Here is a 17,282-nt window from a genome sequence, read left to right on the forward strand (position 1 = left end):
ATCACAACCCAGCACCACCGTCCCTAATCACAACCCAGCACCACCGTCTCCCAGAGACCCGTCCTTAATCACAACCCAGCACCACCGTCTCCCAGAGACCCGACCCTAATCACAACCCAGCACCACCGTCTCCCAGAGACCCGTCCTTAATCACAACCCAGAGACCCGTCCTTAATCACAACCCAGCACCACCGTCTCCCAGAGACCCGTCTCTAATCACAACCCAGCACCACCGTCTCCCAGAGACCCGTCTCTAATCACAACCCAGCACCACCGTCTCCCAGAGACCCGTCCTTAATCACAACCCAGAGACCCGTCCCTAATCACAACCCAGCACCACCGTCTCCCAGAGACCCGTCCCTAATCACAACCCAGCACCACCGTCCCTAATCACAACCCAGCACCACCGTCCCTAATCACAACCCAGCACCACCGTCTCCCAGAGACCCGTCCCTAATCACAACCCAGCACCACCGTCTCCCAGAGACCCGTCCCTAATCACAACCCAACACCACCGTCTCCCAGAGACCCGTCTCTAATCACAACCCAGCACCACCGTCTCCCAGAGACCCGTCCCTAATCACAACCCAGCACCACAGTCTCCCAGAGACCCGTCTCTAATCACAACCCAGCACCACAGTCGCCCAGAGACCCGTCCCTAATCACAACCCAGCACCACCGTCTCCCAGAGACCCGTCCCTAATCACAACCCAGAGACCCGTCCCTAATCACAACCCAGCACCACCGTCTCCCAGAGACCCGTCCCTAATCACAACCCAGCACCACCGTCTCCCAGAGACCCGTCCCTAATCACAACCCAGCACCACCGTCCCTAATCACAACCCATCACCACCGTCTCCCAGAGACCCGTCCCTAATCACAACCCAGCACCACCGTCTCCCAGAGACCCGTCCCTAATCACAACCCAGCACCACCGTCTCCCAGAGACCCGTCCCTAATCACAACCCAGCACCACCGTCTCTAATCACAACCCAGCACCACCGTCTCCCAGAGACCCGTCCCTAATCACAACCCAGCACCACCGTCCCTAATCACAACCCAGCACCACCGTCCCTAATCACAACCCAGCACCACCGTCTCCCAGAGACCCGTCTCTAATCACAACCCAGCACCACCGTCTCCCAGAGACCCGTCCCTAATCACAACCCAGCACCACCGTCCCTAATCACAACCCAGCACCACCGTCTCCCAGAGACCCGACCCTAATCACAACCCAGCACCACCGTCTCCCAGAGACCCGTCCCTAATCACAACCCAGCACCACCGTCTCCCAGAGACCCGTCCCTAATCACAACCCAGCACCACCGTCTCCCAGAGACCCGACCCTAATCACAACCCAGCACCACCGTCTCCCAGAGACCCGACCCTAATCACAACCCAGCACCACCGTCTCCCAGAGACCCGTCCCTAATCACAACCCAGCACCACCGTCTCCCAGAGACCCGGGGCGCAGGCCATCAAGTGGGTCTCTCTTTCCTCTTCCTTTCCCTAATCAAAACCTGGTTCCTTCTGATTCCTGCTTACAAGCAAAAAGTCAAACAGGAAGTAACAGTGAGGCGCTCCATACGGAAGTGGTCCATTACTACAGGACTTTGTTCGCCAGAACAGAGTGGACTCTGTTCCCGGGATTCATCCCATGGCATTGAGGAGTTTACCACCGGCCCCAATTATTAAGTGCATCGGCGATGTCGTCTCCAGTAACCGTTCGTACATATCCCAACCAGAAGCCATGGATTACAGGCGACATCCGTACTGAACTAAAGGCTAAAGCTGACGACTTTCAAGGAGCGGGTCACTAATCCGGACGCCTATAATAAATCCCGCTACGCCATCCAATGAACCATCAAACAGGCAAAGCGTCAATACAGGACTAAGATCGAATCCTGATACACCGGCTCTGACGCTCGTCGGATGTGGCAGGGCTTGCTAACTATCACAGAATAAAAAGGGAAACCCAGCCGCAAGCTGCCCAGTGACGCGAGCCTTCAAGACGAACTAAAGGCGTTCTTTGCTCACTTTGAGACAAGCAACACTGAACCATGCAATGAGAGCACCAGCTGTTCGAAACGACTGTGTGATCACGCTCTCCGTAGCCGATGCGAGCAAGACCTTTTAAACATGTTAACATTCACAAGGCCGCATGGCCAGACGGATTTCCATGACGTGTACTCAGAGCATGCGTTCACCAGATGGCAAGTGTCTTCCTTGACATTTTCAACCTCTCCCCGACCCCAGTCTGTAATACCTACATGTTTCAAGCAAACCAGCATAGTCCCTGTGCCCGAGAATGCCAAGGTAACCTATGTAAATGACTTCCGCCCAGTAGCACTCGCGTCTGTTACCATGAAATGCTTTTGAAAGGCTGGTCATGGCTCACATCAACACCATTATCCCAGACACCCTAGACCCACTCCAATTCCCGTACCGCCCCAACAGATCCAACAGATCCACAGATGACGTCATCTCTTTTGGCTCACATCAACACCATTATCCCAGAAACCCTAGACCCACTCCAATTCCCATACTGTCCCAACAGATCCACAGATGATGTAATCTCTATCTTCTGACAGGCAGCCCCCAGGTGGTGAGGGCAGGGGTGCGTGCTTAGTCCCCTCCCTGTTCACCCACGACTCAAACATAATTTGCTGACGACAAGGCGGTGGTAGGCCTGATCAGACAGCCTATAGGTAGGAGGTCAGAGACCTGGTCGTGTGGTGCCAGGACAACAAACTCTCCCTCAAACTACAGGAAAAGGAGGACCCAGCACGCCCCCATTCTCATCGACGGGGCTGTAGTGGAGCAGGTTGAGAGCTTCAAGTTCCTTGGTGTCCACATCACCAACAAACTAACATGGTCCAAACACACCAAGACAGTCGTGAAGAGGACATGACAAAAACCTATTCCCCCTCAGGAGACTGAAAAGATTTGGCATTGGTCCTGAGATCCTCAAAACGTTCTACAGCTGCACCATCGAGGACATCATCACCGCCTGGTTTGGAAACTGTTCAGCATGTGTTGGACATATTGTAAAGACAAAAAATGCATTTGTTCAAAGCAAGAACACACAGGAGAAAACATTAAGGAACATTTAATACAACGGTTGATTTAACTATTGATCTCCTCCTCCTCCTCTCCTTCTCTATCTTCTCCCTCCCCTCTCCTCTCTATCCTTTCCTCTCTCTATCCTCTCCCTCCCCTCTCCTCTCCCTTCTCTCCTCTCTCTCCTCTCCTCTCCCCTCGATCTCTCCTCTCCCTCTCCCATCTCCCCTCTCTATCCTCTCCCCTCTCTATCCTCTCTTCTCCTCTCCATTCTCTATCATCTCTCTCCTCTCTCTATCCTCTCCCTCCCATCTCCCTTCTCTCCCCTCTCCTCCTCCTCCTCTCCTCTACTTCTCTATCTTCTCCCTCCCCTCTCCTCTCTATCCTTTCCTCTCTCTATCCTCTCCTCTCCCCTCTCTCTCTCTTCTCCCCTCTCTCTCTTCTCCCATCTCCCCTCTCTATCCTCTCCCCTCTCTATCCTTTCTTCTCCTCTCCTTTCACTATCCTCTCCTCTCTCTCCTCTGACTCTCTCTCCTTTCTCTATCCTCTCCTCTCTCCTCTCCCTCCCCTCCCCTCTCATCCCCTCTCCTCTCCCTCCCCTCTGTCTCTCCTCTCCCAGGGTGGAGGCAGCGTTAGAACACTGGTACGTAACAGGGTTGGAACAGCAGGGAGCTGTCCCCTCTCTCATAGCGTCAGTAGGGGACTCCACCTCCTCTCTGCTCTCCATCCTGTTTGAAGTCAACCCAGAGGACAGCGTTGCAGAGCAGCTGCTCAGAGTCCACTCCCAGCCTGTAGAGATCATCTATGACTCGGTGTGTATGGGTTTACACACCCTCACTCACTTATTGCCCTGTCACACTTCTATCTGCTGCTATCATCTCTCCCATCTAAAGGACCTCCCTCTGTCTCAGAGACTCAGAAATTAAACCTGACTATGTGGAATCTCCCTGTCTCTCTCTCCCTGTCTCTCTCTCCCTGTCTCTCTCTCCCTGTCTCTCTCTCCCTGTCTCACTCTCCCTGTCTCACTCTCCCTGTCTCACTCTCCCTGTCTCACTCTCCCTGTCTCTGTCTCCCCGTCTCTGTCTCCCCGTCTCTGTCTCCCCGTCTCTGTCTGCCTCTCTGTCTCTGTCTCTGTCTGTCTGTCTCATATATGATTAAGCCTCATTAATGATGTCATCAATGGCGATAACCTGCCCTACGAAGTCCTGTCTTTGACCAAGTAGTGCAGATCCCTCCTTCTCCAATGTATTAATGTCTGTTATTGCTAGTATTTCATGTTGCATATTACCATGTTTATTCTCCATGCACGTAGTCTATTTACAGTTCCTGCCTGTATTCAAATTCACACGGTACGTTACTCTCCTGCCCTTTGTGGGGTCACGGAAGTCACTAAGGTCAAGTCTTGTGTGTGTTTCTCTGTGTCAGTTGACTGTGAACAGCATGGCAGAGTTCTTTAAGACAGGGAAATAAGTGTGTGTGTGTGTGTGTGTGTGTCTCTCTCTCTGTCAGTTGACAGTGAACAGCATGGCAGAGTTCTTTAAGACAGGGAAGGGAGTGGACCTGGAGGTGTTGACTTCAGCTACTCTCTCCAAGCTGGAGGAGATTAAGGACAAGACAGCCACTGGTGGGTACAGGAAACAGGAAACACTTTATAACAGCCACTGGTGGGAACAGGAAACAGGAAACACTTTATAACAGCCACTGGTGGGTACAGGAAACAGGAAACACTATGACAGCAACTGGTGGGTACAGGAAACACTTTATAACAGCCACTGGTGGGTACAGGAAACAGGAAACACTTTATGACAGCCACTGGTGGGTACAGGAAACACTTTATGACAGCCACTGGTGGGTACAGGAAACAGGAAACACTTTATGACAGCAACTGGTGGGTACAGGAAACAGGAAACACTTTATAACAGCCACTGGTGGGAACAGGAAATACTTTGACAGCCTCTGGTGGGTACAGGAAACAGGAGACAGGAAACACTTTGTGACAGCCACTGGTGGGTACAGGAAACAGGAAACACTTTATGACAGCCACTGGTGGGAACAGGAAACAGGAAACACTTTACATATGCATTCATAAAGCTTCTATAACATCTACATAAGATGTTAATCCAACCGTCATAAGCATCCTCAAACACACCCTGCCAGGTAGATGTTTGTCTCTGGCTGGTTCTTCATTATCTAACATCTATTGAGGATGATTTTGTCCTCTGTGCAGGTCTGTCTCACATCATTGAGACCCGGAAGATTCTGGACCTGAAGATTGACCTAAAGCCTTCATACCTGCTGGTGCCCAAGTCTGGCTTCTACCACGCCAAGTCTGACCTGATGATCATAGACTTTGGTAGTCTACAGGTGAGAACAGACTGGTAGTCTACAGGTGAGAACAGACTGGTAGTCTACAGGTGAGAACAGACGGGTAGTCTACAGGTGAGAACAGACAGATAGTTACAGGTGAGAACAAACTGGTAGTCTACAGGTGAGAACAGACAGGTAGTCTACAGGTCTACAGGTGAGAACAGACGGGTAGTCTACAGGTGAGAACAGACTGGTAGTCTACAGGTGAGAACAGACTGGTAGTCTACAGGTGAGAACAGACGGGTAGTCTACAGGTGAAAACAGACGGGTAGTCTACAGGTGAGAACAGACTGGTAGTCTACAGGTGAGAACAGACTGGTAGTCTACAGGTCTACAGGTGAGAACAGACTGGTAGTCTACAGGTGAGAACAGACTGGTAGTCTACAGGTGAGAACAGACTGGTAGTCTACAGGTCTACAGGTGAGAACAGACTGGTAGTCTACAGGTGAGAACAGACAGGTAGTCTACAGGTCTACAGGTGAGAACAGACAGGTAGTCTACAGGTCTACAGGTGAGAACAGACAGGTAGTCTACAGGTCTACAGGTGAGAACAGACGGGTAGTTTACAGGTGAGAACAGACAGGTAGTCTACAGGTGAGAACAGACTGGTAGTCTACAGGTGAGAACAGACTGGTAGTCTACAGGTGAGAACAGACTGGTAGTCTACAGGTGAGAACAGACTGGTAGTCTACTGGTGAGAACAGACTGGTAGTCTACAGGTGAGAACAGACGGGTAGTCTACAGGTGAGAACAGACGGGTAGTCTACAGGTGAGAACAGACGGGTAGTCTACAGGTGAGAACAGACGGGTAGTCTACAGGTGAGAACAGACTGGTAGTCTACAGGTCTACAGGTGAGAACAGACGGGTAGTCTACAGGTGAGAACAGACTGGTAGTCTACAGGTCTACAGGTGAGAACAGACGGGTAGTTTACAGGTGAGAACAGACTGGTAGTCTACAGGTCTACAGGTGAGAACAGACTGGTAGTCTACTGGTGAGAACAGACTGGTAGTCTACAGGTGAGAACAGACGGGGTAGTCTACAGGTGAGAACAGACGGGTAGTCTACAGGTGAGAACAGACGGGTAGTCTACAGGTGAGAACAGACTGGTAGTCTACAGGTGAGAACAGACTGGTAGTCTACAGGTGAGAACAGACGGGGAGTCTACAGGTGAGAACAGACTGGTAGTCTACAGGTGAGAACAGACTGGTAGTCTACAGGTGAGAACAGACTGGTAGTCTACAGGTGAGAACAGACTGGTAGTCTACAGGTGAGAACAGACTGGTAGTCTACAGGTGAGAACAGACAGGTTCTAGAATATTGACAGCAAAGACACCCTATTGTTTTATTGTGTCATAGTTTTAAAGGTGTGTGTGTGTGTGTGTGTGTGTGTGTGTGTGTGTGTGTGTGTGTGTGTGTGTGTGTGTGTAGCTGGTGAGTGTGGACCAGGGGAACCCCCAGTCTTTATCACCCAGTTTCAGTTCCCTGGAGGAGATTATGGACCGTGCCTACGAGAAGTACTCACTGGAGCTACGTAGTGTCCAGGTCCTTTACAGCAAGTCAGGTACATACACACACAGACACACATACGTACACACACAGACACACACACACCAGGGGTTCCGTTAGACGGTAGTAGCCGATACCAGAAATGAAAAGCCGATAAATAAAATTGTCTCCGAGAGAAGGGAAAATTAAATCCTGTTGTGAAATAATAATACAGTTGATTGATTGGAGGAACATGAGTGTAGAGAGAGAAGTGCTGCTACAGCTGATCATACAGGGCTGCTGCTAGAGCTGATCATACAGGGCTGCTGCTAGAGCTGATCATACAGGGCTGCTGCTACAGCTGATCATACAGGGCTGCTGCTAGAGCTGATCATACAGGGCTGCTGCTACAGCTGATCATACAGGGCTGCTGCTAGAGCTGATCATACAGGGCTGCTGCTACAGCTGATCATACAGGGCTGCTGCTAGAGCTGATCATACAGGGCTGCTGCTACAGCTGATCATACAGCGGTGCTGCTAGAGCTGATGATACAGCGGCGCTGCTAGAGCTGATGATACAGCGGTGCTGCTAGAGCTGATGATACAGCGGTGCTGCTAGAGCTGATGATACAGCGGTGCTGCTAGAGCTGATGATACAGCGGTGCTGCTAGAGCTGATCATACAGCGGTGCTGCTAGAGCTGATGATACAGCGGTGCTGCTAGAGCTGATGATACAGCGGTGCTGCTACAGCTGATGATACAGTGGTGCTGCCAGAGCTGATGATACAGCGGTGCTGCTACAGCTGATGATACAGTGGTGCTGCCAGAGCTGATGATACAGGGCTGCTGCTAGAGCTGGTCATACAGGGCTGCTGCTAGAGCTGATCATACAGGGCTGCTGCTAGAGCTGATCATACAGGGCTGCTGCTAGAGCTGATCATACAGGGCTGCTGCTAGAGCTGATCATACAGGGCTGCTGCTAGAGCTGATCATACAGGGCTGCTGCTAGAGCTGATCATACAGGGCTGCTGCTACAGCTGATCATACAGGGCTGCTGCTAGAGCTGATCATACAGGGCTGCTGCTAGAGCTGATCATACAGGGCTGCTGCTAGAGCTGATCATACAGGGCTGCTGCTAGAGCTGATCATACAGGCCTGCTGCTACAGCTGATCATACAGGGCTGCTGCTAGAGCTGATCATACAGCGGTGCTGCTAGAGCTGATCATACAGGGCTGCTGCTAGAGCTGATCATACAGGGCTGCTGCTACAGCTGATCGTACAGCGGTGCTGCTACAGCTGATCATACAGGGCTGCTGCTAGAGCTGATCATACAGGGCTGCTGCTAGAGCTGATCATACAGGGCTGCTGCTAGAGCTGATCATACAGGGCTGCTGCTACAGCTGATCATACAGGGCTGCTGCTAGAGCTGATCATACAGCGGTGCTGCTACAGCTGGTCATACAGCGGTGCTGGTCATACAGCGGTGCTGCTACAGCTGATCATACAGCGGTGCTGCTACAGCTGATCGTACAGCGGTGCTGCTACAGCTGATCATACAGCGGTGCTGCTAGAGCTGATCATACAGGGCTGCTGCTACAGCTGATCATACAGCGGTGCTGCTAGAGCTGATCATACAGGGCTGCTGCTAGAGCTGATGATACAGCGGTGCTGCTACAGCTGATCATACAGGGCTGCTGCTAGAGCTGATCATACAGGGCTGCTGCTACAGCTGATCGTACAGCGGTGCTGCTACAGCTGATCATACAGGGCTGCTGCTAGAGCTGATCATACAGGGCTGCTGCTAGAGCTGATCATACAGGGCTGCTGCTAGAGCTGATCATACAGGGCTGCTGCTACAGCTGATCATACAGGGCTGCTGCTAGAGCTGATCATACAGCGGTGCTGCTACAGCTGATCATACAGCGGTGCTGCTACAGCTGGTCATACAGCGGTGCTGCTACAGCTGATCATACAGGGCTGCTGCTAGAGCTGATCATACAGCGGTGCTGATCATACAGCGGTGCTGATCATACAGCGGTGCTGCTACAGCTGGTCATACAGCGGTGCTGGTCATACAGCGGTGCTGCTACAGCTGATCATACAGCGGTGCTGCTACAGCTGGTCATACAGGGCTGCTGCTACAGCTGATCATACAGGGCTGCTGCTAGAGCTGATGATACAGCGGTGCTGCTACAGCTGATCATACAGCGGTGCTGCTAGAGCTGATCATACAGGGCTGCTGCTAGAGCTGATGATACAGCGGTGCTGCTACAGCTGATCATACAGGGCTGCTGCTAGAGCTGATCATACAGGGCTGCTGCTACAGCTGATCATACAGCGGTGCTGCTAGAGCTGATCATACAGGGCTGCTGCTAGAGCTGATCATACAGGGCTGCTGCTAGAGCTGATCATACAGCGGTGCTGCTAGAGCTGATCATACAGGGCTGCTGCTAGAGCTGATCATACAGGGCTGCTGCTACAGCTGATCATACAGGGCTGCTGCTACAGCTGATCATACAGGGCTGCTGCTAGAGCTGATCATACAGGGCTGCTGCTAGAGCTGATCATACAGGGCTGCTGCTAGAGCTGATCATACAGGGCTGCTGCTAGAGCTGATCATACAGGGCTGCTGCTAGAGCTGATCATACAGGGCTGCTGCTACAGCTGATCATACAGGGCTGCTGCTACAGCTGATCGTACAGCGGTGCTGCTACAGCTGATCATACAGGGCTGCTGCTAGAGCTGATCATACAGGGCTGCTGCTAGAGCTGATCATACAGGGCTGCTGCTAGAGCTGATCATACAGGGCTGCTGCTACAGCTGATCATACAGGGCTGCTGCTAGAGCTGATCATACAGCGGTGCTGCTACAGCTGGTCATACAGCGGTGCTGGTCATACAGCGGTGCTGCTACAGCTGATCATACAGCGGTGCTGCTACAGCTGATCGTACAGCGGTGCTGCTACAGCTGATCATACAGCGGTGCTGCTAGAGCTGATCATACAGGGCTGCTGCTACAGCTGATCATACAGCGGTGCTGCTAGAGCTGATCATACAGGGCTGCTGCTAGAGCTGATCATACAGCGGTGCTGCTACAGCTGATCATACAGGGCTGCTGCTAGAGCTGATCATACAGGGCTGCTGCTACAGCTGATCGTACAGGGCTGCTGCTACAGCTGATCGTACAGCGGTGCTGCTACAGCTGATCATACAGGGCTGCTGCTAGAGCTGATCATACAGGGCTGCTGCTAGAGCTGATCATACAGGGCTGCTGCTAGAGCTGATCATACAGGGCTGCTGCTACAGCTGATCATACAGGGCTGCTGCTAGAGCTGATCATACAGCGGTGCTGCTACAGCTGATCATACAGCGGTGCTGCTACAGCTGGTCATACAGCGGTGCTGCTACAGCTGATCATACAGGGCTGCTGCTAGAGCTGATCATACAGCGGTGCTGATCATACAGCGGTGCTGCTAGAGCTGATCATACAGCGGTGCTGCTACAGCTGGTCATACAGGGCTGCTGCTACAGCTGATCATACAGGGCTGCTGCTAGAGCTGATGATACAGCGGTGCTGCTACAGCTGATCATACAGCGGTGCTGCTAGAGCTGATCATACAGGGCTGCTGCTAGAGCTGATGATACAGCGGTGCTGCTAGAGCTGATCATACAGGGCTGCTGCTAGAGCTGATCATACAGGGCTGCTGCTAGAGCTGATCATACAGCGGTGCTGCTAGAGCTGATGATACAGGGCTGCTGCTAGAGCTGATCATACAGGGCTGCTGCTAGAGCTGATCGTACAGCGGTGCTGCTAGAGCTGATCATACAGGGCTGCTGGTCATACAGCGATGCTGCTGGACTTAAACAGCCTTTCATAAGCCAAATCACTGAGCCACAACTCTAAATGCAATTACGTGTTTAAAAATGGTGTTGATGTCTACGGTTTAAACAGAGCTACTATTTATATTTCCTAACTGGTAAATTGAAGCAGGCTTCCCTCTAGGCAGGCTTCCCTCTAGGCAGGCTTCCCTCTAGGCAGGCTTCCCACCTAGGCAGGCTTCCCACCTAGGCAGGCTTCCCACCTAGGCAGGCTTCCCTCTAGGCAGGCTTCCCACTAGGCAGGCTTCCCACCTAGGCAGGCTTCCCATTGGGCGGGCTTCCCACTAGGCAAGCTTCCCACTAGGCAGGCTTCCCACTAGGCAGGCTTCCCACTAGGCAGGCTTCCCACCTAGGCAGGCTTCCCACTAGGCAGGCTTCCCACTAGGCGGGCTTTCCTCTAGGCAGGCTTCCCATTGGGCGGGCTTCCCATTGGGCGGGCTTCCCACTGGGCAGGCTTCCCACTGGGCAGGCTTCCCACTGGGCAGGCTTCCAACAAGATATTCTGTATTAGCAACATGCTAGTTGTTGCATCTATAGATCTTCTGTATTAGCAACATGCTAGTTGTTGCATCGCCAGATCTTCTGTATTAGCAACATGCTAGTTGTTGCATCTATATATCTTCTGTATTAGCAACCCATGCTAGTTGTTGCATCTATAGATCTTCTGTATTAGCAACCCATGCTAGTTGTTGCATCTATACATCTTCTGTATTAGCAACCCATGCTAGTTGTTGCATCTATATATCTTCTGTATTAGCAACATGCTAGTTGTTGCATCTATATATCTTCTGTATTAGCAACCCATGCTAGTTGTTGCATCTATACTTCTTCTGTATTAGCAACCAATGCTAGTTGTTGCATCTATAGATCTTCTGTATTAGCAACCAATGCTAGTTGTGGATCTCCAGATCTTCTGTATCAGCAACCCATGCTAGTTGTTGCATCTATATATATTCTATATTAGCAACATGCTAGTTGTTGCATCTGTATATATTCTATATTAGCAACATGCTAGTTGTTGCATCTATAGATCTTCTATATTAGCAACATGCTAGTTGTTGCATCTTCCCCCTTACTGCATTTCAAACAGTTATTTTCATCTGTGTCTCATGAAACCACTCAGATGTCTTCCCACTAACAGTGTTTTCCCGTTAATGTCATTATGGAACAAACACTCACTCAGTCTACTGCCTTGTGAGCTGCAATGCACACTGAGCTCTGTCCCTCACTGTTTCTGTCTCTGTCCACTGAGCTCTGTCCCTCACTGTTTCTGTCTCTGTCCCCACTGAGCTCTGTCCCTCACTGTTTCTGTCTCTGTCCCCACTGAGCTCTGTCCCTCACTGTTTCTGTCTCTGTCCCCACTGAGCTCTGTCCCTCACTGTTTCTGTCTCTGTCCACTGAGCTCTGTCCCTCACTGTTTCTGTCTCTGTCCACTGAGCTCTGTCCCTCACTGTTTCTGTCTCTGTCCACTGAGCTCTGTCCCTCACTGTTTCTGTCTCTGTCCACTGAGCTCTGTCCCTCACTGTTTCTGTCTCTGTCCACTGAGCTCTGTCCCTCACGGTTTCTGTCTCTGTCCCCACTGAGCTCTGTCCCTCACTGTTTCTATCTCTGTCCACTGAGCTCTGTCCCTCACGGTTTCTGTCTCTGTCCCCACTGAGCTCTGTCCCTCACTGTTTCTGTCTCTGTCCACTGAGCTCTGTCCCTCACTGTTTCTGTCTCTGTCCCCACTGAGCTCTGTCCCTCACTGTTCCGGTCTGGCCCCACTGAGCTCTGTCCCCCACTGTTCCGGTCTGTCCCCACTGAGCTCTGTCCCCACTGAGCTCTGTCCCCCACTGTTCTGGTCTGTCCCCCACTGTTCCGGTCTGTCCCCCACTGTTCCGGTCTGTCCCCCACTGTTCCGGTCTGTCCCCCACTGTTCCGGTCTGTCCCCCACTGTTCCGGTCTGTCCCTCACTGTTCCGGTCTCTGTCCCCACTGATCTCTGTCCCCCACTCTTCCGGTCTCTGTCCCCACTGAGCTCTGTCCCTCACTGTTCCGGTCTGTCCCCACTGAGCTCTGTCCCCCACTGTTCCGGTCTGTCCCCACTGAGCTCTGTCCCTCACTGTTCCGGTCTGTCCCCACTGAGCTCTGTCCCCCACTGTTCCGGTCTGTCCCCACTGAGCTCTGTCCCCCACTGTTCCGGTCTGTCCCTACTGAGCTCTGTCCCTCACTGTTCCGGTCTGTCCCCACTGAGCTCTGTCCCCCACTGTTCCGGTCTGTCCCCCACTGAGCTCTGTCCCCCACTGTTCCGGTCTGTCCCCACTGAGCTCTGTCCCCCACTGTTCCGGTCTGTCCCCCACTGAGCTCTGTCCTCCACTGTTCCGGTCTGTCCCCACTGAGCTCTTGTCCCTCACTGTTCCGGTCTGTCCCTCACTGTTCCGGTCTGTCCCCCACTGAGCTCTGTTCCCCATTGTTCCGGTCTGTCCCCCACTGTTCCGGTCTCTGTCCCCACTGAGCTCTGTCCCGGTCTGTCCCCCACTGAGCTCTGTCCCCCACTCTTCCGGTCTCTGTCCCTACAGGTGAGGAGTGGAAGACGGCCCGTCAACGTGGTTCCTCTATACAGCACATCCTGCAGCCCATGGACTTCAGCCTCCAGCTGGCCAAATGCATGGTGGAGAAGGACACCAGGATGTCCAGGTAACACCAGACTGGGGGGGCTGAGCCAGGTAACACCAGACTGGGGGGGCTGAGCCAGGTAACACCAGACTGGGGGGGCTGAGCCAGGTAACACCAGACTGGGGGGGCTGAGCCAGGTAACACCAGACTGGGGGGGCTGAGTGTTCCAGATTAGTAAACCTCTGGTACCTACTGTGTTCCAGATTTGTAAACCTCTGGTATCTACTGTGTTCCAGATTAGTAAACCTCAGGTATCTACTGTGTTCCAGATTAGTAAACCTCTGGTACCTACTGTGTTCCAGATTAGTAAACCTCTGGTATGGTATCTACTGTGTTCCAGATTAGTAAACCTCTGGTACCTGCTGTGTTCCAGATTAGTAAACCTCTGGTATGGTACCTACTGTGTTCCAGATTAGTAAACCTCTGGTACCTACTGTGTTCCAGATTAGTAAACCTCTGGTACCTACTGTGTTCCAGATTAGTAAACCTCTGGTATGGTACCTACTGTGTTCCAGATTAGTAAACCTCTGGTACCTACTGTGTTCCAGATTAGTAAACCTCTGGTATGGTACCTACTGTGTTCCAGATTTGTAAACATCTGGTATGGTACCTACTGTGTTCCAGATTTGTAAACCTCTGGTATGGTACCTACTGTGTTCCAGATTTGTAAACCTCTGGTATCTACTGTGTTCCAGATTAGTAAACCTCTGGTACCTACTGTGTTCCAGATTAGTAAACCTCTGGTATCTACTGTGTTCCAGATTAGTAAACCTCTGGTACCTACTGTGTTCCAGATTAGTAAACCTCTGGTATGGTACCTACTGTGTTCCAGATTAGTAAACCTCTGGTATGGTACCTACTGTGTTCCAGATTAGTAAACCTCTGGTATCTACTGTGTTCCAGATTAGTAAACCTCTGGTATCTACTGTGTTCCAGATTAGTAAACCTCTGGTACCTACTGTGTTCCAGATTAGTAAACCTCTGGTACCTACTGTGTTCCAGATTAGTAAACCTCTGGTACCTACTGTGTTCCAGATTAGTAAACCTCTGGTATGGTACCTACTGTGTTCCAGATTAGTAAACCTCTGGTACCTACTGTGTTCCAGATTAGTAAACCTCTGGTATGGTACCTACTGTGTTCCAGATTTGTAAACCTCTGGTATGGTACCTACTTTGTTCCAGATTTGTAAACCTCTGGTATCTACTGTGTTCCAGATTAGTAAACCTCTGGTATGGTACCTACTGTGTTCCAGATTAGTAAACCTCTGGTACCTACTGTGTTCCAGATTAGTAAACCTCTGGTACCTGCTGTGTTCCAGATTAGTAAACCTCTGGTATGGTACCTACTGTGTTCCAGATTAGTAAACCTCTGGTACCTACTGTGTTCCAGATTAGTAAACCTCTGGTACCTGCTGTGTTCCAGATTAGTAAACCTCTGGTATGGTACCTACTGTGTTCCAGATTAGTAAACCTCTGGTACCTACTGTGTTCCAGATTAGTAAACCTCTGGTACCTACTGTGTTCCAGATTAGTAAACCTCTGGTATGGTACCTACTGTGTTCCAGATTAGTAAACCTCTGGTACCTACTGTGTTCCAGATTAGTAAACCTCTGGTACCTACTGTGTTCCAGATTAGTAAACCTCTGGTACCTGCTGTGTTCCAGATTAGTAAACCTCTGGTATGGTACCTACTGTGTTCCAGATTAGTAAACCTCTGGTACCTACTGTGTTCCAGATTAGTAAACCTCTGGTACCTGCTGTGTTCCAGATTAGTAAACCTCTGGTATGGTACCTACTGTGTTCCAGATTAGTAAACCTCTGGTACCTACTGTGTTCCAGATTAGTAAACCTCCGGATACCTGCTGTGTTCCAGATTAGTAAACCTCTGGTATGGTACCTACTGTGTTCCAGATTAGTAAACCTCTGGTACCTACTGTGTTCCAGATTAGTAAACCTCTGGTACCTACTGTGTTCCAGATTAGTAAACCTCTGGTACCTGCTGTGTTCCAGATTAGTAAACCTCTGGTATGGTACCTACTGTGTTCCAGATTAGTAAACCTCTGGTACCTACTGTGTTCCAGATTAGTAAACCTCTGGTACCTACTGTGTTCCAGATTAGTAAACCTCTGGTACCTACTGTGTTCCAGATTAGTAAACCTCTGGTACCTACTGTGTTCCAGATTAGTAAACCTCGGGTATGGTACCTACTGTGTTCCAGATTAGTAAACCTCGGGTATCTACTGTGTTCCAGATTCAAGGTGTCTGGAGAACTGCCTCTCCTCCATGTGAAGATCTCAGACCAGAAGATCCAGGGTGTGTTGGACCTGGTCAACAGCATCCCCCTGCCCCAGAGTGATTCCACCCCTTCCACCCCCACCCAGAAGGTACAGTTGGTATGCCCCAAAGGGATTCCACCCCTTCCACCCCCACCCAGAAGGTACAGTTGGTATGCCCCAGAGTGATTCCACCCCTTCCACCCCCACCCAGAAGGTACAGTTGGTATGCCCCAGAGTGATTCCACCCCCACCCAGAAGGTACAGTTGGTATGCCCCAGAGTGATTCCACCCCTTCCACCCCCACCCAGAAGGTACAGTTGGTATGCCCCAGAGTGATTCCACCCCTTCCACCCCCACCCAGAAGGTACAGTTGGTATGCCCCAGAGTGATTCCACCCCTTCCACCCCCACCCAGAAGGTACAGTTGGTATGCCCCAGAGTGATTCCACCCCTTCCACCCCCACCCAGAAGGTACAGTTGGTATGCCCCAGAGTGATTCCACCCCTTCTACCCCCACCCAGAAGGTACAGTAGGTATGCCCCAGAGTGGTTCCACCCCTTCTACCCCCACCCAGAAGGTACAGTTGGTATGCCCCAGAGTGATTCCACCCCTTCCACCCCCACCCAGAAGGTACAGTTGGTATGCCCCAGAGTGGTTCCACCCCCACCCAGAAGGTACAGTTGGTATGCCCCAGAGTGATTCCACCCCTTCTACCCCCACCCAGAAGGTACAGTTGGTATGCCCCAGAGTGGTTCCACCCCTTCTACCCCCACCCAGAAGGTACAGTTGGTATGCCCCAGAGTGATTCCACCCCTTCTACCCCCACCCATAAGGTACAGTTGGTATGCCCCAGAGTGACTCCACCCCCACCCAGAAGGTACAGTTGGTATGCCCCAGAGTGATTCCACCCCTTCCACCCCCACCCAGACGGTACAGTTGGTATGCCCCAGTTCACCAGTAGAGTAACCTCTACACACACCAATTATATTGGTACAGTAGAGTAACCTACACACACCCATTATATTGGTACAGTAGAGTAACCTACACACCCATTATATTGGTACAGTTGGTATGCCCCAGTTCACCAGTAGAGTATCTTCTACACACACCCATTATATTGGTACAGTAGAGTAACCTACACACACCAATTATATTGGTACAGTAGAGTAACCTACACACACCCATTATATTGGTACAGTAGAGTAACCCATTATATTGGTACAGTAGAGTAACCTACACACACCCATTATATTGGTACAGTAGAGTAACCTACACACACCCATTATATTGGTACAGTAGAGTAGTCTACACACACCCATTATATTGGTATAGTTGGTATGCCCCAGGTCACCAGTAGAGTAACCTACACACACCCATTATATTGGTACAGTTGGTATGACCCAGTTCACCAGTAGAGTAACCTACACACACCCATTATATTGGTACAGTAGAGTAGCCTACATACACCCATTATATTGGTACAGTTGGTATGACCCAGTTCACCAGTAGAGTAGCCTACACACACCCATTATATTGGTACAGTAGAGTAACCTACACACA

At 51.1% G+C, this 17,282-nt stretch overlaps 1 protein-coding gene across 2 annotated transcripts in view; it reads left to right on the top strand.

Moving 5' to 3' along the window:
- The window catches only part of LOC110526849 (vacuolar protein sorting-associated protein 13C), a 219,427-nt gene that overhangs the window by 57,880 nt on the left and 144,265 nt on the right, over positions 1 to 17,282 (top strand). For both annotated transcript variants that reach the window (XM_036981697.1, XM_036981698.1), the window contains 6 exons: positions 3,680 to 3,872; positions 4,570 to 4,684; positions 5,288 to 5,424; positions 6,858 to 6,990; positions 13,351 to 13,468; positions 15,699 to 15,831. In XM_036981697.1, coding sequence (XP_036837592.1) covers positions 3,680 to 3,872; positions 4,570 to 4,684; positions 5,288 to 5,424; positions 6,858 to 6,990; positions 13,351 to 13,468; positions 15,699 to 15,831 — 829 coding nt within the window. The remainder of the gene's footprint in view (positions 1 to 3,679; positions 3,873 to 4,569; positions 4,685 to 5,287; positions 5,425 to 6,857; positions 6,991 to 13,350; positions 13,469 to 15,698; positions 15,832 to 17,282) is intronic.

Source organism: Oncorhynchus mykiss, chromosome 6 (genome assembly GCF_013265735.2).
Source record: "Oncorhynchus mykiss isolate Arlee chromosome 6, USDA_OmykA_1.1, whole genome shotgun sequence".
Taxonomy (NCBI): domain Eukaryota; kingdom Metazoa; phylum Chordata; class Actinopteri; order Salmoniformes; family Salmonidae; genus Oncorhynchus; species Oncorhynchus mykiss.